General features: G+C 38.1%; 1 protein-coding gene across 1 annotated transcript in view; it reads left to right on the forward strand.

The window, feature by feature from the left end:
• The window catches only part of LOC308192506 (uncharacterized protein), a 72039-nt gene that overhangs the window by 10067 nt on the left and 36942 nt on the right, over positions 1–25030 (forward strand). Inside the window, exons 3-8 of the mRNA XM_080586140.1 lie at positions 44–7323; positions 7411–7537; positions 8025–8113; positions 10263–10359; positions 15138–15266; positions 23275–23439. Of these exons, the coding sequence (XP_080442266.1) occupies positions 8054–8113; positions 10263–10359; positions 15138–15266; positions 23275–23360 (372 nt within the window). The 5' untranslated portion in view covers positions 44–7323; positions 7411–7537; positions 8025–8053 and the 3' untranslated portion in view covers positions 23361–23439. The remainder of the gene's footprint in view (positions 1–43; positions 7324–7410; positions 7538–8024; positions 8114–10262; positions 10360–15137; positions 15267–23274; positions 23440–25030) is intronic.

The raw sequence follows: 25030 nt of genomic DNA on the forward strand, positions 1-25030 counted from the left end.
CCACGGTAATGTGCAAATTCTGATTAGATTTTCCTGGTCCCAGAGTATGAAAGATTCAGGTGCAGGTCTCAAGTCCAGGGTGATTTGGATCCAGGATTGAGCCTTGGCTCTTCCCTTCATAGGTAAATATTCTAAACCAGAGAGTAGTGATGGTTCTGTGGGGAAATGTTCACATTATTCTCTGTTGAATATGATGTACTTTGAAAACTAATAACTATTTATTGCATGAGCAGAAGAGAGAGATTGGCTCTGTAGAGCTGCTTTGGAGTTTAGCAATGAGAACAGAGAAGTGTTTTCAGAGGGTTGGGTTCAGGTCACTCCCTTCCAAGGTGGACAGGGACCCCTGCCTTTCAATGCCCTATGTGCTCAGTTTCTTCATTTTCAACAGTGTGGCTGGGACAGAGATTGACAGCAAAAAATCATGGTCTGAAATCCTGAACAGATGCAGTAAAGAGCCCGAGAGTATATTATAAACTACAGCACATTGGCATTGGAATGACAGAGTCTAGAAAGCACTAAATATTCATAACATATTCATTGTGTATTTTCTGGCAGAGCAGAAATGTATTTTCAAGTCAGTCCCAGACATTGCACTTTAGTAATATGAGAGTATTACTGTACACAGTAAATGTAATGTATATAATGTATCTTTTAACTGTGTACTTAGACACTTTTTCATGTGTGGTTGAGAATACTTTTACTTAGAAATATTTTCCAAAATAACAACTTTAGCATCTTATGCAATTTAAAATGCTAAATAGTTCACACACAATTGCACTCCTAGATGGAAAAACAACTGCATAAGCAAAATACCGGATTTATTAATGAAATGTATGTAATTTTACAGCCACAGCAGATTTCTTACAACCACATTGTTTTTTACAAGTAACTAAACATATTTTTTCTCATTTGCATTCCCAGTGTAGTATTGAAACAGTTTCTTGCAGTTAGTATAGCCCTTTTGTACAAACAAACTAGACTTTACAAGGGACTTCAAAATTAGTTGTATCTGGTGGAACTAGTTCAGCTGAGAAAATACAGTGTATAAAGGAATAAGAGCAAGGTGACTAAACTGAAGAAAAACTTTCTTGACAATAATCACAAAAACTTGCTTGACATTAATTGTATGGACTCATAATTGTATGCCAGGAATGGTAAGAAATCTGAAAGTCTGATGGAGTATAAAAATATGTACATAAAACTTTTATTTTCATTTTTCTTCTTAGCTCCTTGAAAATTTTAATTGGAGTTTGACTAAAAGTTTGTAGTGACTGAGTCCAGAGGCTTCATCTCAGAAATATTCAGGGAATCCTTTGTCTGTGATTCTGTTAGCAGAGGGAAGCCTGTACACTGGGTAAACTCTTGAGTTTTAAATCTGTTTTTGTTCAGGTAACATTTTAATTTGCTATCCTCCCACTGAATTTGGTAAGGACTTGCCTCAGAATGGCCTGGTACAGATTAATTTTCCAAAATTACTATATTCAGAAAAACAGCAATTCTCAAGAGCAAACGCATAATCTCATACATGAAACACACCTTGGGTTTTATTCATTTCTCACTGACACAAGGTGTAATTTAGTTGTCTAAAATGGAGTCATTCATGATTTACGTCAGAAACAGGCCCACAAAGTCTATTTTTAACACAACCAAATGACATTTAATTTTTTCACATTTGCTCCACAGTGTTGTTGTATGCATCCTCAGTGGCATTATTAAGTGAAGCTTTTCAAACAGACGAAGTATGTTACTTACTGTGGCTAAATTGTAATGAAAGAAGATATGGCTGTTTGCCAATGAATGGTGTGTAGCTTGTAGAAGCATGTAATTACATAAATCACAAACATATGCAGAAGATGTTTTCTCTTTACATTTAACTGGTGTTGCCTGGAGCTATAGCTGCTTGCAACTCTATTTAATTACCGTAATTATTTTAAATGTGTATATCTGGGCAATCTTTGAGCTTTATGAGAATGTTATTCATACCTTATCAGTAAAAATCTAAAGGGTCCCATTCTTTCCCCAAAGGGGCTGCAGTAACCAGGTTTCTCCAGATTTCAGGCATAGGGCGGTTGCAATGTTTATATCTTTATTTTGAATTACAGGTTTTTAAAAAACCCAAGCCTCTGAAACTAATCAGATTTTGAAATCTCAGTAGACGCTATAATTTCCTGGTAGGAAATTAAGCATTGTACATTGTTTGTGGAAAGAAAGTACCTGAAGAGGTCTCGGTTTGCTTCTTTTACATCTTAATCTGCTGACTGTGTAAAAGTTGTTTGGCCAAACAGATTGACAAGTGTCTAGGAAAGGTATTGACTGTGTTAAAATGGATACTTCCTATGGGAAATGTCAAAAGAATCTGACAGACGAGCTGGGATTTCCCAGTTAATTGTGTCAAGCAGTCAAATGAGTTAAAGTGGGGCATTTTTTAAATTCTCTTCTGCACTAGTGTAAACCAGATTCAAATACTGAAACTAATGGAGTTGCCCCAGAAATACCGCAAGATAACACATGCTTTTGGTTCTTCTCTCATTTATATGAGTTTTATATTGACTTCGTGCCATTGATACTGGCCAAGTTACATGTGGCTCAGACCAATACAAATGAGGAAAGACGTTAGTCCTGATATATGGGATGACTGGCCAATGTAGACATGCCTCAGTTTGCCCTAACTAATGTAAACTGGTGGGTATCAAATTCTTCAGTGAATACAGTGGAAATGGTAAGACCCTTGTGAATAAGAAATCTGATAGCTAAATAACCAAAAGACCAAGCAGTAGGAACCATAAGCAACTGTCATACGTAACTGATGAAGAATACTTGAATGAGTACACATACAGAATCCTTATTCACTGAAAGACCAAGAAAGGCAGGTTTTATGCGAAGAAATAGTATAATTTATTAGTTTAACTCTGCATATATTAAAACAAAAACAAATGAACAACAAAAAATGCAATATGCACGTTGTTTTGGACAAGTGAGTCCTTCATATGTTACAAAAACCAGCTGGTCAAACACCTGAGTGCAAAGATAGCAAAGTTCCAAAGGTCTCCCGTTCCAGCAAACTACAAAGCAATAATTGGCAGTTCGAGAATTCTAGCTCTAGAAATAGGGTAAATATGAGTAAATACCCAATGGAGAATCAGACTATACAAATACAACACTTCCACATTATTCAGTGTCAGAGAAATAGAATGATGGTTTGCATCTTGTCTTTTTCATCATCTGCTACCATTAACCTTGCAAGCAATGCCTCCTTAAAGAACATTTGTAAGTCATGAGGTCGTTTTTGTTTGGTTATAATGTGACATGCCAGCTGTAGATCATATGTGCAGTTTTGTGACATGGCTTAGTCTTTTTCTCCACCACCCAAGAGAGAACATACACAAAGCATTATTTTCATAATCAGTTACGACAATTTCTCCTAAAAATAAAAAATTAAAAAAAAAAATGCAGGCCTATGGAATGCCAGGGAACAATGCACTTTCCACATCAGAGAATGCTGAGTGGTTTGTTTAATAACCACAAATTATTTCAGGTAATTTGGCACCAATTTAATTGCACCCACAAGAATGTCCTCAAGAAAAACAACAAAAAGGTAACAAAAGAATCACTCCTACTGCCAGCCCCATCAGGATGAGCTGAAGGCAGAATTTCCATTCATTACATTATGATTAGCTTTGCTAATACCTTGTCTATCAAATCCCCATACCATGCTGTAAATGTTTCCCTTTGGTGTGTCTATGTGAAGTCATGAAAAGGAAGCTGATGGAAAGTGATACTTTTCTCATGTATTAGAATGGCAACAAAATCTTTCATACGAAGGTATACACTAAAACCGTCATTAAAAATGCTGTTTATGAACAGCTGAAATTAAAATCCAGCCAATGCATTTTCACTCGATGTCTTTCATTAAAATGAAGAGCACAAGGACAAACATGGTATTTACTAACTTTGAGGAACAATTAATCTGGATATTCCTCTGTTCTTTTTCATTTCACTTATTTGTAAATCATTGTGTGATTGAAAGACCAATGGCTGTGTTAAACTACAATCTCTGTAGTATCGACAGCTAGGGGTGATATAGGGGCAGAGGGTGATATATGTCTTGTCAGTAGGTTCTTTGCTGAATAGCAGAAGAATTTGAGAATAGGAAATTCCCCCTAGTTTTGCCTCTGGGAAGAATATATCTTGGTAATTTCAAACAGTGAAACCAAACACAGAGGTTTGGGAGATTCATTTTAAAAGCTGATATTGCAGAACTGATGTGAAATTCTGTTCAGTTCAAGTGTTTTGGGTTCTCTCAAGCACTATGGATAAACTTCTGTCTGGCCTCTCTGAAATGAATTTATCTGAAGCGTACCAAAAGTAGTGTCATAGAAAGAACACAGTTCTTCATTTAAAAAAAAAAAAAGCCTTCGCTTTTCTCCTCATGAAAGCCATGTTCACTATGGCTTTTTTCACATTGTGATTTCCCCTTTGCATGGAACAGAGAAGAGCCTACAAACCAAATTTTTTTTTTTAAATGTCCCTGACTGAATATAAGAAGAAAGAAATCAAGCAAATTGAATCAGCGTGATATTTTTCCATGAAATCTGGACAGAATTTTGTTCGTACCCAATCAAGGATTCCTAAAAAAAAAAAAAAAAAAAAGAAAAGAAAGAAAGCTCAGTCCTGAGTCAAAATAGTTTAATTGTTCTCAGACTACTGTCCATGTCTCCACCTTTGTTTCAAATGGCTGTGTTTTTGGTTGTTTGTTTTTTTTTGATTGTTACTTGCTCCACAAGAGTCTACCTCAATATGTATTTACTTTGTCTGCAAGTGTGCCATAAGCAATTTGATCTTATTTTGTCAAAATCCCTTTCTTTATCATTGTATCTTTTTAGTCAAGCCTATCAGTGACTACCTACGGTAATATTTTTTATTTTTTTAATTAAAAAAAAAAATCTCTAAGTGATAAGAATTTTACACAATGGCCTGAATTTCAATTGTGTTTCAATTTATTTCTTTGTATTGTGACTGATATTGTAGCATAATTGGTGGGAAAGAAAGAGGAGAAAAAATAGGCTCTATATGTTGACAATAATTCACTGACATCTGTGAGATAAACATTACTGCATAGAGATGGTTACCTAACTTCATTCAACTTTGAAATCCATAAGGCTGTTATAAATTTTGCAAAACATCTGATCATCTGTTAAGAATACATGGTAAATTCCCCATCTTAAAGTTATACCCATACAATGAAAGGCTGTAGTTCTTGAGACTTGAAGTGAAAGGCGCTGGATACGATTACAAATTAAACTGTAATGTAATCTGGGCTTTTCTAGTCAAGTTTTCCAGTGAAAGTTGAAGTTGGCTAACGATTTCTTTCCTGTGCACTGCCCTAAGGATCCATTCTGTTTCTCCAGGGCACCTTGGCAAGAGACTTGCAAATATTTTAAACCCCTAATTAATGCCAGGTATTTCACTTCACTTTTATTTTTAAAGCATGAAAAAAAATAATTGCTAAGCCAAAGGAAAAAAAAATATATATTTTCCATTTGCCATTAATTACAGATGTCAGACAGCCACAAATATAGAAATGGTCAGCTGCAGGTGTAACTCAGTTCTGTTGTGTAATGCACACTCTGTTCCTATAACACTACTAAAAATGGTCTGTCTGGCTAATAAATAGCACTACCATTACATAGTAAAAGGTGAAAATTAATGTGAATGTTGCTAGTGAGTTAGTTATATTAACAAGCCAATCATGTAGTACTAGCAGGTATAAGCGCAAAAAGCGTAAACTTTTAAGAGCTTCTGAAAAAACTTTCATTCACTTCAATGTTGTGAATTTAAATTCAGTGCTATCGTCTAACTTTATTTCTTTACATTTAGGATGAAAAATACCTAGGATTTTTTAAATTAAAGCCACTATCTGCATATCAAAAAAAAAAAAGCTTTGGGTACAACCCTGCATGTATCACTGTTATCTCAGATACTCTGCTGGTAAAGCCCTCTTGCCTCTATCAAAGTTTCTGGCCTGGAAGCGATAGCCTTTGATAGCTAACTGATAGAGAACTGATAACCCCTTACTGATAGTTAAACTTTTCCCACACCCAGAGCAAGAAGAAAGTGCAATCTAAAATGGCAGTGAATAGTGGAAGATAATAAACAAAAGACTAATTGATTTCTTCTACCTAGCCATAGAGCTATGTCTGACCAGCAGCCCATCTGGCCACATGTCCTCTTGGTGATGCTGTGTTTTACTTTGGAAAACTTTAAGACCAGAGCACATAACCTGTGTTCCCTCCCCAAGCTTCCTTCCAGATCCTGTCAGCAGCCGAGAAAGTTTTTGAAATAAGCTCATCTTGATCATCATATTTAATAACCGGAAAAGGATCTATCATCTCCAAAGTATCTAATCCTTCTCTGAATCCACTACGGTTTCTACATCATCCAGTGTCAATGAGCACCACAATTTAATTGTGTGCTGTGTGAAACACAGCATGCTGTGAGTCACAGCATTTGCTAGGATGGTTCTTAGATCCCATTTGTATGTCCTCAAAGAGTTACTGTTGTGTGTAGTCCTAGAACAGCTTCCTCTCTATCCTGCACATCTGTGGAGAAACCACATGTAGTCTGCCCCAAGATGATAAGTAGGATGATGGGAATCTGCCTGATGAGTAACATATTTTGTGGGTTGTTTATATTTGAGTCAAATGTACTAATTCCCCCTCTCCGTCTTCCTCTCATTCTTTTAATTTTATTCTTGGCTGCAGAAAAATCACTAAAGAAGAATGTACCTTGAAAGACTGACTGTTATGCTTGGCAAAGCTTTGTTGTGTTGCTGTGCTTCAACACCATATTTGATCTGAACTTTTTTTTAGGAGAAAAGAAAATTAATTGGAAATATTTCTATTTCATGTATTGGTTGGTATTACACATCAGAGGGTAAAAAAAAATTAGAAGACAAATGTCTATCAACCATAAAAGCACATCTGCTCCCAAAACTAGTTCTCTGAGTTCCTGTGGAAAACTTCACAATGGTATGACATTCCTAACCTGCCTAAGCAAGAGCACATTGAAGAGCTGATAGTCATTATATGCTGTCCTATATCTCAGAAATTATTTCAGTGAAAATTTCCTATTTCTCATAGTAAAGTGTGTATGACTTTGTTTTATAATCACTGTCTGGCAGGTACTGAAATTAGCTGCATGTTGCATGAAGGAGGGGAAGAAGGACACAATTTGATTTATTACATATCTACAAACTAATGTTAAATTCTCATCTTGGTCAAGTTAATGTCTAAACTGGACTTCGGTTGGAGCTGAATAAATCCTGTAGGTGTTTTATTATTGTTTGCACCTGTGACCAAATGTAACTCCTCTAAGAGTGAACATGCTACTTGAAAATTTTCTTGTCTCCAGACAGATCCTTTCTGCAGCTTTGAAGCACCTCAGCTTGATTAGGACTACTGCTGCCCAAGACCAATCAATAGTTTCCAAGTGTGGGGCCAGAAGACACAGGTGCAGGTCAGGAACCGGAACCCAGCAGGTTAGTTCATCTTCTCCCCACCACCACCACCATGCACACATTCACATGGGGTTTGGTTCTTATGTGCTTTAAGCAAGTGGAGGAGGAGGGAGGCTTTTTGCATGCCAAGAAGGCAGCACAGCACCCACTAAGAAAGGCAACATAATGCAGAGCAGAATTTGTCATCTGTGTGTTTAATAGTTGTTTGGGGAAATGGCTGTGATTTTACAAGCCAGCTTCAGTAAACCAGACATAACTGCTCTTGGTGGTCTCTGCTCTGAGTAGCATTTTAAAGCTATTGAATTTCCATGGTTACTTTTAGCATGTTACCCTAGACAAATGCAGCTGAGATGCTGCAAGGTGGTATAGGATGATCCATCCTTGGCCAGGTTGGATGGGGTTTTGGGCAACCCAGTCTAGTAGAAGTTATCCCTATCCATGGCAGGGGAGCTGGAGATAGATGAACTGCAAGGTCCTTTCCAACCTAAACCATTTTATGATTATATAGGTATCATCCTGGAAAGAAAGGACAAGAAGATGGGATACCATAGTGTACCTGATACCACAAGGAAACAACCTTGGAAGTGCCCAAGAGGGGTAAGACCCTGCAGGAACTTCAGCTTTTTGCATTATCTCCTCTGCTGCCTGAGATGAACCAGTAGTCCTTCAACAAAGCAGATTGCAGGAAGATAGCTAATCACTTTTGCAGCATTAATGCTAACCTAAGGTAAAATATTTTATGATTACCAATTACTGCTCAAAATGCAAGTATCTGTGAGATGTTATTTAAGGAACTGAATGACAGAGAGCCAAAATAGCTTGGTATTGCATAAGAGGGAGAAAGAAAGCATATCAAAGATGTGGTTTTGTTTCTATGTCTGCTTTTGTATTCTGGAATTTGTAGTAGCCACAGAAACAGTTTACTGTTATACTTAGGAAGGAAAATAGTTACAAATCATAGCTCAGTTCATAATTTCTACAAAGTGCACCTAAAAGTTATCACTGTCCTAAACAAACTTCCACTCTAGATAACTGTATTCCACAAATGGTGCTTCCCATTTCAGTCTTCAATTATAACTGAAATGGCAGGAAACACCCCCAAGAAAACATCACTCTTATATCTCTATGAATTATAAGGTGTTTTTAGGACCCTTTAAGAAGCAAGTGTTGGATGGCTCAAAAACACCAGGTGACAAGAAACATAAGAATTGTTAAGTTAGACAAGGTAGTTTTGCAAAAAGCTTTGCTAAACAATTACATGTGTGAATGCTGAAGTAACCTAGTATTTCTCATCTGTGTGTCATCTCTACATTCTTCATCTTTCCGTTAACTTTTGACTAGCTTCTTTTCCAGAAAAAGAACAGGACTTTGATCTACTCTGCCACAGAGAAAAAGGAACAAGTTGAGAGTGAAATGTTATTTTCTAAAACAGTAGAAGCAGAAAGTGAAAAGAGCAAAGTGGGAAAGGGACAGGGTATTAAAACACTCAGATGGAAAAAAAAAAAAAAACAACGAATGAGTGAATGAGAAAATGAAAGGGGAGAGCATAGTGAAAGATCTGATAGGCAGGTAAAATGAAGTAGCCTTAAGGAGACTATGAAAACGAGTCAAAAAGGTAGTAACAAAGAGAAAGAGGTGGAAAATAATCATAGGCAAAAGTGAAAGAGAAAATAAAAAGATATAAATACAAAAACAGGAGATGGAAGGAGATCTAAAGACAGGAAACAGGAAAATGTGGGAAAGAAACAAGAGACATTGATATTTAATTAACATATGTCAGTATGTTACTTCAGAGGGAAGTAAACACAGACCAGTCATGCCAGTTAGGGCTACAGGATTAGAAAAGAGAAGCAAAGTCTTACTTTCCTCTTTCTTTTTAAATATTGTTCAAGGCTTTATCCTTTACAGAAGAAAAGGCTAAAAGCTTAGTGAGTGAGGACTAAGAAGAAATGTTAAACATGTAAAGCAGATACTAGGTGCAGACTTTCTCAGCAGGGATTGCATCAAGCACAGCAGGGCACAGTATGGGTGCTGACATCTCCAAATCGTTCTAACCTTCTTTCCTGGCACTTGTAGAGTTTATCCTTATTATGGTATATTTTACAGAACAAATAATCAGCTGGGGTTATCATGCATTACACTGCTTTGTATCGCTGCAGAAGGTTTTAAGCAATCCTAGTACTTGACGTTCTGGCGTAGTGGGGAGACCCATCTCTGCAGTGATGAGGTGGGTCAGACTAAACCAGGCAACAGGCTGCCAGATGCAGGCAAACACTATAAAATAGATTCTTTATACTCTGTTTTTAAGCTCATATTTTCATGTCAGGGGTCACACAGTATTGGTGTGGTCACTGCTTCAAAATATTTTTTGTAAGCAGTTTTAATGCGTGACATTTTAAAACATGAATTGCAAGCTCTTCAGTGAATGTGGGTTGGTGAGCAGTCCTTTGTGCTGAAGTGAAGTGTGTTACAACTAGGCTATTGCCCTAAAGTGGTGAGGAGGGGCAGTGGGGTCTGCCAGCAGCAGTTTTTCCTGGTTCAGGAGAAGCAGACAATCCTCCACAGAGCCACAAGGGTCACACCTGCAGCCTAAGGAAGGCCCAAAACATGGACCTGTTTTGCTGAGCATTTGCCGTCTTTGACTTCCAAGTGGCAGTGGCTAGGAAAAGGGTAGTTTTTATAGGTCTAAATTAAAAGATCCATTGAGTTTGAAAGTGTCTGCTAATTCTGCCCTTTTTTCTTAAAGAAGGCTTGGAAGACTTGGGATACTACGTGCCAATTCCAGGCTATGGCAGCAAGTGGAAGCATCAACACCAGTACCACAAAACTCAGCCCTTATAACGGTAGGTGAAGTCTCCTGATCAGCAGAGGGGAAATCCGTAGGAGACTGAAACCTTTTTTTCCTTGGGCCAAGAGGAAGTCTCCATCCACAGCATCTGGAATATTTCTAATGTGCAACCCAAACATAATAAAGGTGTGAAGGCTAAAAATGGGAAACACCTACCACAACTCCAACAGCCAAAGCAAACAGAAAAGAGCTCAGGAGTTATGGCTTCCAATAGCTTGTTCCTCAGACCTTTTCATATTTCGCTGGCGTCCTCAGAGACACTGACCCATGTACATACCAAACCCCAAATGTGTCTTAAAACTAACCTAGAAAAAATAACACAAAAGCCTTATGGATCAGAGGCAGCTCCTGGCCCTAGATTCAGTACTACATTAACATGCTTTGCTTTTTTGTTGCTTTTTCTGTTTGTTTGATTTGGGAGGGGGAGTTGGTTTTTGTTTCATCCATTTGTATTCTTTTGTCTATCGTTTGCACATTACCAAACAAAAAGTCTGATCATCGGTTTTGTTTTCCTCTATAGTCCAATGAGAGGAGCTATAAAAATTAAATTAAATTTTCATTTTCTTGTTTTAATGCTAAAAGAGAAAACAACCAAAGAATTAATGTGGGCAATAATCTGATTTTTCCAGCAGCAGCATCATTCTCAGGGAGAGTATTAGACTGCTGCTTGATTTAATATCTCCAATTTACTGTGATTCATTATTTTCAGAGACAATCCTGACAAGTAGATTGTGTCTTTTCTCTCAACATTTCTAACAATAATCTGTTTACCACATTTTCATCTAGAAAGGAAAAGAAAAAAGAAACAATAAGTTAAAGCTCTTACATTGATCTCAAACAGCAGAAGAATAATGCTTGTAAATTTGTCCACTTGAATAAAAAATTGAACTGAGATCTACTAGGCAACCATCCACAATCCATGTAAGATCTAGCCAGATACTGGCTGTTGTGGAGAACTGAATGCATTTGGAGGAAAACAGTAGTTTACTACAGTGAGGCTGACAGTGCAGCAACAAACCACTGTTTCCTGTTTGTATCTGCAGACACATGCAGAGGCATACCTTGCTGCTCATGCATATTATCAGAGACACTGTCTATGGTGCAGCCAGTTTGTCTAAAAATGATTTCTCAGATGTAATTCAGGTTTTGAATTTTCAGGTACCTCAGTTTTTGCATTCCTCATTTAATTCCAAGTTTAAGCATTAGCGAGCACACGAGCCTGTGAAAAGAAGTCAGCATGTTTACCTCTTGGTAAATTTCTTTCACTAATGACAATGGCACCCAGATTGCATTTGGACACAAGTTTGGAATCAGGAAGTTTCTTTCCAGTGGATTTCACTTGGCTAAACTAAAAGTAATCACAGATTCCTCTAACTTTGAACTCCATAAGGAGCTGTAAAAATCATACTTTGTTTTAAAACAACCTTGCTCTCAGCCACAAACTATTTTCAGCATGTGCTGGCATCTCCAACCTGCAAGCACTGAGCTCAGTGGGGCTGATCCAGAAAAGCATTCATATAGATGTTTGATCTCAGGTCCTGTTGAGGGCCAGTTCCTGAAAACAGAAAAAAGCTAATCATATATTTGACTACCTTATTGGATCAAGACCAGGGCACCCGCCTTCAGAGATGGATGTGTCCATGCCATGCTGACAAGCATTCCCACCTGGCAATGAGACAGACATATCTTATAGTCTCCATACCTCACTCGGCTGTTTTAGGACATGTTAGGGACCAGTACTGGGTGGGGGTTATTATGTGAAAAGAAGGTCAGGAGTTTGCCTGCTTGCTTAAACCAGCAAAATCTGTTTTTAATCTGTGAAAGCACACCAAACACTCTGCTTGGAGAAAAAGGTATGTTGTATTTTTCCTGACCACTGTTTTCCCCAATGGCAAGTTTCTCCTTCAAAATGATATCCACTGCTTTGTTTATAGGACTTTACAGAAGGATTTGCATGGGTTAGTGAGGGGAGGGAATACTCACATTTGCAGAAACACAGAATCCATTAAAGCACATGAGGGTCTGGTGGTTCCCCTCCCCAGCTGCTACTAAGTTTATTTGCATCTTGCAGCCCGAAAACAGGACTATGGCCCATCTGCACCCCGTATGTGGGAATTCCTTTCCACTATTGCTGCAGAAGCGTGGATCCAGGAGACGTTCCTCTAACCTCCCCTCAAATTCCCCTCCAAGCTGACCTAATTGGAGCCAGAGCAGACGCCACCAAAGACCGCAGCGTCCCAGGGAGGGGGCCAGGGGCCGCGCTGCACCGCTGATTCTCCCAGGTCCTCTGCGGTTCCCTCCCTCCGCAGCAGAGCCGTGTGGGGTTAAGCGGCGTAGCAAACCTTGTGTGGGCCCCTCTGCATGGGGCGGGTTTCACCCTTAGAGCAAAACCGAGTTTCATGCTGGATGGTGGGGCAGGAGTGGAAGATCAAAGAGGAAAATTCAGTTGGCTGCAACACATGTTCTGGATCTGAACCTTTCCCACTTAAGCTGCAAAGCTCACGCTCGCTGCATAATGACGCTGGCATTGAGGAGGTGTCGTGTGTAAATATATCAGGAAGAAAAATCAAAGAGCAGTATTGAAACTTGTCTTTTACCCAGGAGGAAAAAGTTAGTTTCTTCATATATCTTGTGCCTGTCTGGAAGATGCTGGGAAGGGCTGTCCCAGAGTGGTGAGGGCAAAGATCTTCTATTTTAAACCTCTGTTAAGGGGAAAAGGTCAGGCACAGGAGGATAGGAAAAAGGAGAGATGAAAATTAGCAAATGTAACTGCAAGCAAAACCATTTGTTAAGGGGTTGGTCTTGAGAAGACAGGAGTTGAAGTTTTGAGGTTTCTTTACTGTTACACAGATATGAGAATAAGCATTAAAAAAAGGCTTATGTGAATAACCAGGATACTTTAAAACAAATGATTGTGTAGTACAGGCAGGGAAAATGTCTGCAGGCAATTTAAATATGCCTGCAGAAGTTTTTAGACACTTCAGCAGATATGTAAACACCCACTTTCATGTATACCTATCTGTGGCTCAGCTGAGTATTTGGCCCCTGAGGCCACCTCTGCCCAGAAGACAGTCACTTTTAAAGTAAGCTGTGACCTCTGGATCAAAAATAATAAAGTCACATGCTCAAGAATAGTAGACAGTGATGGGCTCACATTATAGCTTTAAGGCTTAGGTTTGTTTTGTTAATTTTAACTTCTTTAAGGTCCTTTTATCTTTTTTTTTCCTGTAGATTTTGTTCTTTTTCATATCATTTTTTTCTCAACAAAAAGTTCATCTTTGTCCAATATATTTTTAGTAGAATAGTTCATTTAGAAGGGTGCCACTTCAGGGCTAGCCGAAATTTAAAGCTTATTATTAAGGGTATTATCCAGTTGCCTGTTGAACACTGACAGGCGTGTGGCATCAACCACCTCTCCAGGAAGCCTATTCCAGTGCTTGACCACTCACAGTAAAGAATTTTTTTCCTAATATCTAGTATGAACCTCCCCAGTGCATCTTTATGCCATTCCCAGATTTTTTGTAAATTTGTCCTTTTTTTTTTTTTTTTTTGTAAAACTGATGGTATGTAAAAGCACATTAAATTTGGCAAAACTGTTTTGCTTTTCATAAGTAAATGCATACTGACTGAGGTCTAATTCATGGCTGTGGAAACTCCTGCCATGGCCCCACACTTCATATTTTATCCACACCATTTCTCCAGGAGATATTCTGAAGAGAGTTCCACAGATGTCTTTTTAAAACTCCCAAATCTTGACTTTGGATGAGGTAACTGCTGGGGTCAAGCTCCTACAGAAAGGCTGGTGAACTTGTAGAGAGGAATGGAGCTTTCAGATGTTCAACAACTCCCAGAGGTGCTTGCTGGGAAGACACCTGAGTCTTCCTCTCCTACCTGTAGCTTGATCACGTTCTTGCTGTCCCTATTTCTGTTGTGTCTCACCAGTTTTCTTGATCACCTTAAAGGAAAAATGCTAGTTTTTTGTTAAGGACTTGGGCATCATTACATGACCTGTATTTCTCAAGAATAGATGAAAAGGGAGTGGTCAACCTCAGAGTGTGGGAGTTTTGCCTGTAAATAACATTCTGTTATACCTATCCTCTTTGCCATAATAAACCAAAGTCTAGTTCTCCCTCTGGTTTTCTGAGGGAAAGCCATTATTCACTCTGGTATTAGCCACTACCTTATTTATTTCTTTTCTGTGGTTGTTAGTATTGAATCAAACTTTGTTTCTAAAGTTTGGAGGGACGAAAGATGGTTTTAATATAGGTTGTAATTATGTATTTTACCTCAAGCCACTGGGGTAATACAAACATGTATTTGCTCAAGGGTCACCAGAGAAGTGGCTGAGAGGACCTAAAGATTTTAATTGGAATTTGATTCACATTCATGTTCAAGAATTTAGATGATCATCTTATCAGAACAAGTAAAGCCTTAAAATATTGAACTGAAAATCTTGTAGGAAAAAGCTTTCTTGTGGTATTAGCAAAAATACTTGGTCAGGGCAAAAATTCTAGGGAAGCGGACTTCCTCTTATAATTTTACCACTTCTTTTTTAAATTTAGGAACTACAAGCAAAAGGAACAACTTAAACCTTTTGGCTTTTAATTCAAAATGGTTCAAGCTAAGTAATTGGGCCTTGTATTCACTATAGAAAAAAGTGTTTCAGAGGTCTAGCATTAACCTCAACCAGCTAACTTGTATGACAGCTACAAATTTGTGTTTCTAGGATTCTACCTCAAGTAAATACTTGTTAAGTGTATGTGTTCTTTGTAGTGATGTTTAGAGTCAAAATGACTGCTTTGCTTCTGCTGTATGTATCTTGGAGCTGGATTTTTCTACGAATTCAGTGGGAGCTTGTTACCATGTTAAATGCCCAGCTTTCATTAAATCCACACCTGAAGGGTGAGTAAATGAATCCTGAACTTTGCATTTGAAGGTATGCGTACTTTTCATGGATTTTTGCCAATTAGATTCTAGATTTAAAGAGACATTGTGATAACCTTAACCACACTGTGGCTAGACCAAACCTCAATGATCTTGTTCCTAGGGGCACTGCTCTTTGAAGTGGTATCACTGACAGTTTTAGCTACTGTAGGTATTTATGAGGTACAAAATGATAAAGTAAACAGGCATAAAATGTGATTTTAATGGCATAAGCATCACCAGACTGGATTATATTCTTGCGCTCCAAGCATTTATTTTCTCAAGTAGTTTTATTTTCTATCAGTTCTTTACTGTTTTAATTTTTTTTCTTTCCTCCATAAAACTGCCCCAAAGAAACATAGAAGCAGAGCTTGCTTCTGTTTAAAGATCTCTAAAAGCTCATATGTATGTATTTACTATGACTTGAACTTGCAGCTCTTAACTAGTGCTGTGTGTTTAGCCTGTTTACTCACCAAAGTATTTGGAGGAATATCTGTGCATTGTCCACATTGCTTCCAGTGTTCTGCTTTGTTTGTTGGTGATTTATTAATGATACTTGTGATTTATTACTGTCACTTTATAGATTATGTGCAAATCAGTGACAAAGCACTATGTGGACCATGCCTTGTTAGTCATAAAAGCATTCAAGAAGCCATGAAAATCAGTTAAGCTTGAACCTATTCAACGAAAGAGCATAGTGCTGTCTATTGATCAGTAGCCTTTAGATATGTAATGAGTAGTAGTACTTGGGACACTGTCAAATAGTGTTTTCCTTTCGATCTGATAAATTACACTTTTTTGCATTAATGGTCTGAGATTTGACACAGAGCACTCTTGTATTGGTATTTCTTTCAGCTCTAGTATTGTGGTGAACTTAAATGGCCAAGGCAGATAAGTATTGTTAGAAAACTTGGTATTTTCTCTTCCAATACAGTTTTAGCCATTGAGTTAACACTGATCTAACTTTTATATACAGCAGAAAATTCAGGGCCTGCAAATAGTTTACAGAATACATTTACAGCTAGTGTGCATATGTGCATATTCTACACAGTATTTCTCTCTCAGAAATGAATAACTTAAGTACAGGTTTGGATTGCAGGTGTCTAATTTCTTTACTAATACAGAAGTTATTCTGAATTTCTTATTAAGCAGGCAAACGGTATATAATTTTAAGTCCTCATTTTTTGTTGGCTTGAAAGGTACTTTGTTTCTGTTTCCAGTATCAGGACTTGACTTCTCCCCTCTTTGCAGTATTTTTTCAGCCATTTACACAAAAACAGAGCTGGCTTGTAGGTAGAAAGTTCCTACTTTTAAATTAATTAAGTTGAAGGCAGAGCTTGTGTTGCAGCAGAACCGAAGTCTTACGTCTGTGTCACTCTCAGAAGGTTATCCCCGTTAATACCACCAGCCAGGCATTTCAGAGTAACACGTGTTCAGAGTTATGCTCCTCTGGGTCAGAGGGTGAATCTGTCCCTTTCCCCTCTGCTTCAGTCCCCTAAAAAAAAAAAAAAAAAAAAAACCAAAAAAAATCCACTACAAATATTCAGAAGAATAAGCCCAGCAGCCTACCTTATTAACAGGATTAGGGGCAATAAACTTCCAGCAGCTTATTTTTCTGGATGTTAGTTTTCTAATGATCCCTTCAACGTTTGCTCAGGTTATCTACATTCAAATTAGTTCCTCTCGAGCGAGCGTCATTTCAGCAATAGAAGCCATAACCTCTGGGGACTGATGTGGGTGTACAGAAGAACAGTGACAGTAGTTTGAGCATCAACAGTGCCCTGGTACATCAAATAAATTCAAGGTATCTTAAACTCAAGTTTAATATTTTTTTTTGGCAGTGCTTGCAGTTAGAGGGAAAATTCAGTGATACATCTAACACTGAGAGCAAGACCATGTCTCTGACCCAGTGTTTTCTGCCTTTCAAAAACATGAGTGTTTGGTCCCCTACTATTTTAAAAAAAAAAAAAAAAAAAAAAAAAAAAGGCAGAAATGCTATAGTAAGCAGACTGGAAAGGCTGGGGGACAAGGGAAATGAAGTATTTATTTATTAGCTTTTATTTGAAGCTACTGTTTTTCAGGCTGTCTGGAACAAGTGTTTTGAGGCTGACTCTGGAGACCCTAGTTGTATCAGTTCTTTTCTTCCAGCAAAAATTTCTCAGTAGGTCAAGTAGTAGTGACAATTTCAGCTCACAGACAAAAACTGTTTGCTGAGGTGGATGAATTGTGACTTGTCTGTTGGTTTAGCTACAAATTTCAGGACAGAAGGCCTGCAATTAATATTCTGACGCTTTCAATCTTTCCAGTTACTTCTGTAAAAATTAATACAATTAATTCCCATCTTAAACTGTTAGCAGATTCAATGGTTCTCTTGGCAACACTGTAACACGGTGAACACCTAAATAGTAAATGAAAACATAGCTTAAAAAAAAGTCAAAGCTTAGCAACATCTGCAGTATATTAAGAAAGGTTTTGGAGCTCTCACGCATGACCTGTGTGCCCAGCATCCTTGCAGAATTTCTTTTACTGCAGCCTAGGTTTGCTCTGGTCTTTGTCAGAATTGGCTTAAAGGGCAAGTAGTCTCTAATGACCACGTTAATAGACTCAACTGAAAGGATATAGGATATGTAAGTGCTTACCATCACAAATCACTGTTTTGTATGTAAATTTTTAATAAAATGAGGCTAGGTCAATATTTAGCTCATTTAATGAATGTTTCTTATTTCACAAAAGCAAGTATAATGAAGTTACAGAATTACAGAAGTCTAGCTGAAAGGAAAATTTATAGCTACAAAATATTTTGAAGTTAAATGACTGTGTAGCAGTCCTAATACAAAGTTTTCTCTGCCTGCTGTTATTATCAAAAAACACATCCCACATGATGTGGGACAAAATAATATTTTCTATTAATGCACTAATGTAATTATAGACCAGCAAACAAGGATGTTTGGTGTGTGCTGAATGATTATTATTGAAGTAAAATACAACAAAAATTAGGATTGTCTTTCCTGAGAACCAATAAGATGCACTTCATATTTTGTAGTATGTATCTTTACTTAGTTCCCCATTTAGGGACTGATTAAGCCAGAATATAAGCAAGCTCTTTGTTTCTTGCCTGTTCAATATTGCTTGAGAGAGCCATTAAATTCCACCTAATTTGCAGTGTCTGCTGTATGGAATCATAGACTCATAGAATATCCCGAGTTGGAAAGGACCCACAAGGATCATCAAGTCCATATCCTGGCTCCACACAGGTCTACCCAAAAATTCAGACCATATGACTGAGAGCATGGTAGTTAGCTTGGTCTTTAGCAGCTGACAGTCATACCCTGGGTTTAGCCAAACCAAAATTCTCCTAAGCTGTTTAGTCTTCCAGTCCTTCTAACTCCATGTGCCTCATGCACACAGTTTTTTATTCAGGTGTCTTAAGGTTTTTTCTTGGATACCGGTAATGGGGAAGGAATGAAGATGAATTCTCAGAAGGACTTTGTTAGTCTGTTGGTGCCTGAATATCTTTTTTGAATAATAGAAATAAACAATAATGGCTTTGCTGTTATTGTTCGATTGCAATAATGTTGTAAAGTGAAAGCAGAATCTGGATCCTAGCCTCCACCTCCACAGGACTAGACTAAAGAGTAGGCTTTTACTATTGTTGCAGTAAAAAATCTCTCAACACAAACTTAATTTGGTTAAGAAAAGAGAACAAAGGCATGAATAAGGTTGATTTCCTTAAGTGGTTTAGCATACTGATGATCACAGAAACAGACTTTTCTTTTCTTTTTTTTTCTTTTTAGTTTAAAAAAAAAGAAAAAAAACTTTTGTTTAAAAAAGGAAAGTCAACTAATATTCAAGTAGGTAACTAACCCACCATCGTGAAATGGGATTTTCTTTGTATAGCACAGAAATAATTCCATCCATAAAATATTTACAAGAGACATGAGACTGTAAAGGACCTTCTGAATCCTTGAATCCAGACCTTGCTAAAAATGATGTTAGTAATGTAATTTGTAAATATTCTGCATGAACTCCTGAAAATTCATCTTAAAATTAGTATTGCACTATTTGTGTTCTGTTCCAGGATCCTGACTTACTGAAGGTTAGATACAATCATATCATTAGATGTACTTAGGCAGTTTGTCAACTTGAACATTTTTAATATATTTTACGTTTTTCAACATGGACAGTAACCATGACACAAAGCAACTATTACGTCCTTTAGAAAATAAATTTGTATTGTTTACATTGGAAAAGACAATGCAATCTTCAGACATTTTTGCCAGTATTTAGGATAAAAATATTTTTATTGAAAAATAAAACTAAAATTGGGCTTTGTTTGGTTGCGTATGGTTGGGTTTTTTTGTTTGTTTTAAATAAATTCCACAAAGGTGTCCAAGTAAGAGCTATGAATTATTTTATAAGAAAACTGTAGGTTAAAACAACTAAATTAAACTAACCAGAAAGCCCCAGGATTAAGCAGATGAAAAGGCCATTCCAGATGGAAAAGAGCTCAAGAGTCAGAGCTGTCCAGAATTCTCTGACAAAATTAGGTTATATTAGTGCAGTCTTGAAAAGGAGGTTGGGAAAAGAGGCAACGTTAAGACAGTTTAACTGTGTTTGACAGGCTAAATGGAATACATTTCCTAGCTCCAAATGGCTGCACAGTGCTCCTGTAATGGGTGTTTTGCTCAAAGCATAATGAGAAGAGAAGAGGGAAAATTATTTCATTTGTCCAGACTATAATCAATCACTTCCAGGAAAAGAAGTCTTTCATAATTTTCCAGCAGCCATAGGAGTTTTTAAACATATTAGTTAGTTGTAGAAATTACCCTATGAAAGAAAAAAATAAGTTACGAGAAACAAATAAGATGCAAAAAATTAACCTATAAGTTTACGACTATTCTTAGTCTTTCTTGTGTTTGTGCCTAGATGCATGTCTTTTTTTCTTACTGTCTCCAAATTGTCAGTACCTATAAAATCATGAAAGCAATAGAAAGGATGGAGAAGTCTCAAAAGAAAAGGGATTTTTTATCTGGCAACTTGTCCACCCCAAAAGTCATAAAGTTCTTTCCTGAAACTTCAGGATTGCAAAAGCTTACTGAGTTTTGCCAGATTACTTGCTTCTGATGGAAATTCCCTAATGATTCTGGTGGTTTCTGGATAGTGATATAAACTATTACACAAGGATATGGTTATGGTAATCAAATCATTAAAAAAAAAAAAAAAAAAAAACTCTGCACAGCTATAAGATTGAAGAATTTGAGTGTCTAAATCTGTGTTGTTTTATCTAGTCATGAGAGTATTATCACTCCCAAATTTATACATCAGGAAAGCTGAATCACAGGATAGCCGGTCTTGTTCACACTGAAGTTAATGCTAAAATGTCTGGAGAGTGTCTCTGGTGTATAGGATGCAAGACCAAACCAGGGATACTCAGGATTTCATTGTGCATGCCTTTTTTTTTTTTTTTTTTTTTTGTCTGCTGAATGCTCTGAAAAAAATTTTTACTCAGGGAGTGCAAGAAAAGAGTCAGTGCTTCTACTTTTCTTGGTTTCTCCAGAGGCTTGGACAGAGGGAGAGAAAGAACCAAGCCCAAAATAGTCTCCTCTGTTTAAAAGAAATGGCCCATGAACCAAATAAGGGAGGAAGTTAGAGAACGCACTAATTATTAGTTTCTAGGAGTCATTTGACATCCAGGAATTTCCTACCGGCTATATTGTGTCAAAATGCAAAATTCTGACATTTTGCAAAGATTCCCTGGAAGGCCTGCCTTCCAGGTAACGGATTAATATCAGGTAAATTTGTTATGAAAGCAGCAATGGATGCAGTCTCAGTGAGGTCCTGGCTGTGCCTACAGAGTGCTGTCCTGCCTTGCAGAAGTCAGGAAAATCATCTCTCTTGTATCACTCTCCTTTCAATGTCACCTGAATCAGTCTGCTAACCTGGGAAAGACTGGGTTCATTAAAATAATAAGTCAGTTCAGAAACAGATGGTTTCAACACATAGGTTTAGATATTATGTAACTACATATTAGTTTTACGGACATAATTCTTCAGTTTCAATAGGGCGTTTTAATTTCACTCAAAAAAGAAGCCAACTGAATTCTTCCAACCCCATTTAATTCCCATCTCTGTGTGCAGCTTCACTTTATGTTTCTTGTAACAAAAAGGCTTTTAAAGTTGATAAATGGCTGCAAAGATTTTGCTTTTACTTCGTTGCTTTTCTGTTTATTTAACCAAGAGCAGTTCTTTTAGTCCTGACCCCAGCCTTGTCAAATAGACTGTGTTTGTCAAACTGCTCATGCTCCCATTAACTCCTAGCTGTTTCAATTGTCACGTTTGATGAATGGCTCAAATACTGCTAGCATCATTAAAAGCAGGGATAGTGAGGGAAGTATTATGTTATACTGAGTCCAAATACACAACCTAACAAGGCAAATTCCAAGCAAAGAAAATCTTTTATTGTATAAAGGAAATTGCAAGTGGTTCAAAACTAATCTCCTTTAATGCTATTGTTCATATGTGCAGGAGACAAGAAAAAAAAAAAACAAACAACACACAGGTTTCATGTTTGGTATTCTCTCTTTATGGTTAAAGACCACTGGTAGCTTTACAGCCATATTTATATGGGGTTTCTGCAAGTGTTTGGGACTGCTTGGCGGAACGGTCCTGCGAAGTGTGACTAAAGTGACAGAGCCATCCCCACGGTGCTTTGTCGTTCCGCAGGATCTGCCCCTTCCCAAAACAGAGACGGCTGTTCCTGTGAGTGAGGCCTTCCTCGGAATGAAGTCAAAATTGTGCAGTCACACGCTGCTTTTCCCTTCTAGACTGACAGCGGCTCCGGGGTGCGCGGTGCTGCATGCTCTGGCCTAGCCCCAGCGGTGCCCTTAGCTCTACCAGCGGGAGCAGCAGCCACCGCTGAGCTCTCCTTAATGACCTGCCCCTAACAGCGGTGCAAGCTCAGGCTTGCCAGAATTTGGCAGAGTGCGGTTCTCCAGTTACGCTCAAGCTAACATTTCAGTTTATATTGTCTGGTGCCCTTGTCTGCCCTTTGTCGTACTTACAGCACAGTGCTAACGAGAGGCAGAGTTCAGGATTAGTGCTGGAAAGTTGGGTAATGGTTTCAGCAGAAAGACTAAATATTGTTGTTGTTGGGGTGTTGTTTTGGATGCTGGGCCTTTTTTAACTGTTAAAGTCTATCTAAAGGCCAAGAAACTTCTGTTCTGACAATTTTTTACATTCTAGAGCCAAATAAAATTACTCAGATCCATATTTATAAAAATGTTTAAATATTCAAAGTTATACACCTCTAGACTGGTGATATTGCTGTGATAATTAGGCTCTAGTGAGAGTTACTTTTTTCTTTTTTTTTAATTATTTTTAAAAAAAAAGCATTTCTCCAAATTGTGATTATAGCTAGGTGTGCATATAGACATGTTGTGGTCCTAATGCTCCTTAGTGCTACTCATGTGAAATTTTCATCATGAATAAATACACTGCTGCAGTATATTTTTCCTGGATAGTGATACAAGCCATTACAATGAGGACAGCAGGAAAATCATTAAAGAAACCCTGAAATGGCACCAGGAGTAGGTCCTCAAAGTTTATATTTTCCCAAGCCGCAGATCTTTTTTTTTTTTTTTTCTCCTTGTAGAAGATAGAAAGGATTTAGTGACCTCAGTCTGATATGAAACATGGAGAAAGCAGAGAAACTTCCAGTTGTGTGAGAAACTATATCTATTATTACCAGCTTTTTGCTTTCAGTGATTGTAACTCTCTGCCTGGTTGTCTGAGTGCAAGCAATGGCAGAAATTCTCTGTCTGCTATTGTGGTTAACTCAAACCTTTTCGAAAGACTGCAGAACATCAGATAGTGAGCTTGAGGCGTCATTACCTAAGCTATTGATCTGCATCACAGGCAAAGCACGACTTTAAAGACGTAGTGAGAAGGATTAATAGTTGACTCATTTAAATCCTTTTTCCTTTTCTCAGATGCCATACACAACAGAGCGCGGAGGTGGGCTGTGGGCTTCCAGCAAGTTACCACTGCCAGGGAGGATGTGATGATGAACAGCTAGCTCCATCAAAGTTCTGCTCCTGCTGGCTGACGGCAAGGGGCATACTCAGACCATCCCTCTCTCCCCACTCACCCTCTGGGTAAGTGATAGTGTTTATTTGCTCCTGTGTGGGTAGGTGCTTCTCTTTGTCTGGCTCTTGATGGATTTGGTTGGAAAGGTTAGTATGTTATTTAGCAGTCATCTGGACATCTGCTATGCAAACTTTCTTATTTCATCCAGCTAAACCGTGAAATAATAGTACTGTATTTGATTGACAACATTTGTTTCTGTGCTGGGGTGCCTCAGGTAACTGATGTTTATCACTTAGGACCCTAAATACATATTTGACATTCTAAAATATATATATATTTTTTAATCAATAGAGTTCATCACAGTCCTCTTATTATTCACAGTGGTAAGATTGTTAATGACAAAGTACTTTCATTAGAACAAATCCTTTTTTCAGCCTCAACTGTATTCTTGTTTCTGCCTGTGCCAAATTTAAATATGAATTAAAACAAACTATAAAATGTGTGATCACTCTCTGATGAGTCTTCCTACATTTTAAATCATGATTTGTTGGCGTTATTGGGTTTCCTAGCCCTCAGGAGCACTGAAGCCTACAGAATATGATTTCATTTGTTTAACCATGTTCAAACTGGATCTGTAGGAACAGGCCCTGGACTTAATATTGCTTTCTGTGGGACAGGGTAGCTGCATCTCCAGATAAAACATATTACAAACTATAGGTCAGTACTGAGCCTCCAACCTGCACATGTTCTCTCACTACTACTTAGACTAGTGCTTAGTCTGTGAGACTAGTACTTAGGAGAAAATAGGCTTGGAGGTCTGCAGGCACAGATGTTCTCTGCTGAAATGTGATCTTAACCTGAAAAGGCGGGATTCAGGATGTCACTTGTTCCTACTCGCTGAAATGAAGAATTTGGCTCATAGTTCACTGGAAAAGCATCCGTAAGGTTAAAGCAAAACATAAGAGAAAACTTGTTTGCATTGTTCACATTTGTTTACTTGTTCAGCATTTAAACAATACTGTCAGAAGTTTTGAAGCAAGCACTGCAGTCTTTTCCTGGAAAGCATGGTTGGCAGAAAAGTAATTTTCAGCAGAGCTCAAGAACTGAGGGGAAAAAATGGTATAAATCAGAGAGCAGGCTGACCCATGGGCAGCCAAACTAAAGCAGCCTCATTTCCTATGGATTTCTGTCTCCTCAGCCCCGTCATCTGCTTTCCAGCTCTCTGCCACCACCAGCCCTGCCGCTCCTCCAGGGCCTGGCAGGGAGGACCATGTGCGTGGCCAGCGCACCTCGGCCATGGCTGCAAGGCCGTCCTGCTCTTCTCTCCCTGGAGCGGGAGACTTGGCTCCCTTGGCTCTGGCCATCCCCAGTCTGAGCAGGGCCTGTAAGGGTCTGCTGGTCACAGAGACCTCTGTCCTTCTGTAAAATTTAGTTAAAACTGAGGGGAAAGAGCAAGCAGATGATAGACAAGCATTCGCACAGCACAATTCTGTTGTAACCTCATTTCCCTAAGGAACTGTATACTTTTGTGAGCAGTTGGTATATTTAGAGATTAGATGTTTCACTTGTTTTTAAAAATAAACTAAAAAATACATGGCAACAATGCCAGAGAGATGTCACTGTGCTTTCTCTGACGAATTAGCCACAAGGCCATTCCAG

This window comes from Anser brachyrhynchus, assembly GCF_964034855.1.
Source record: "Anser brachyrhynchus genome assembly, chromosome: 3".
NCBI classification, from domain to species: Eukaryota; Metazoa; Chordata; class Aves; order Anseriformes; family Anatidae; genus Anser; species Anser brachyrhynchus.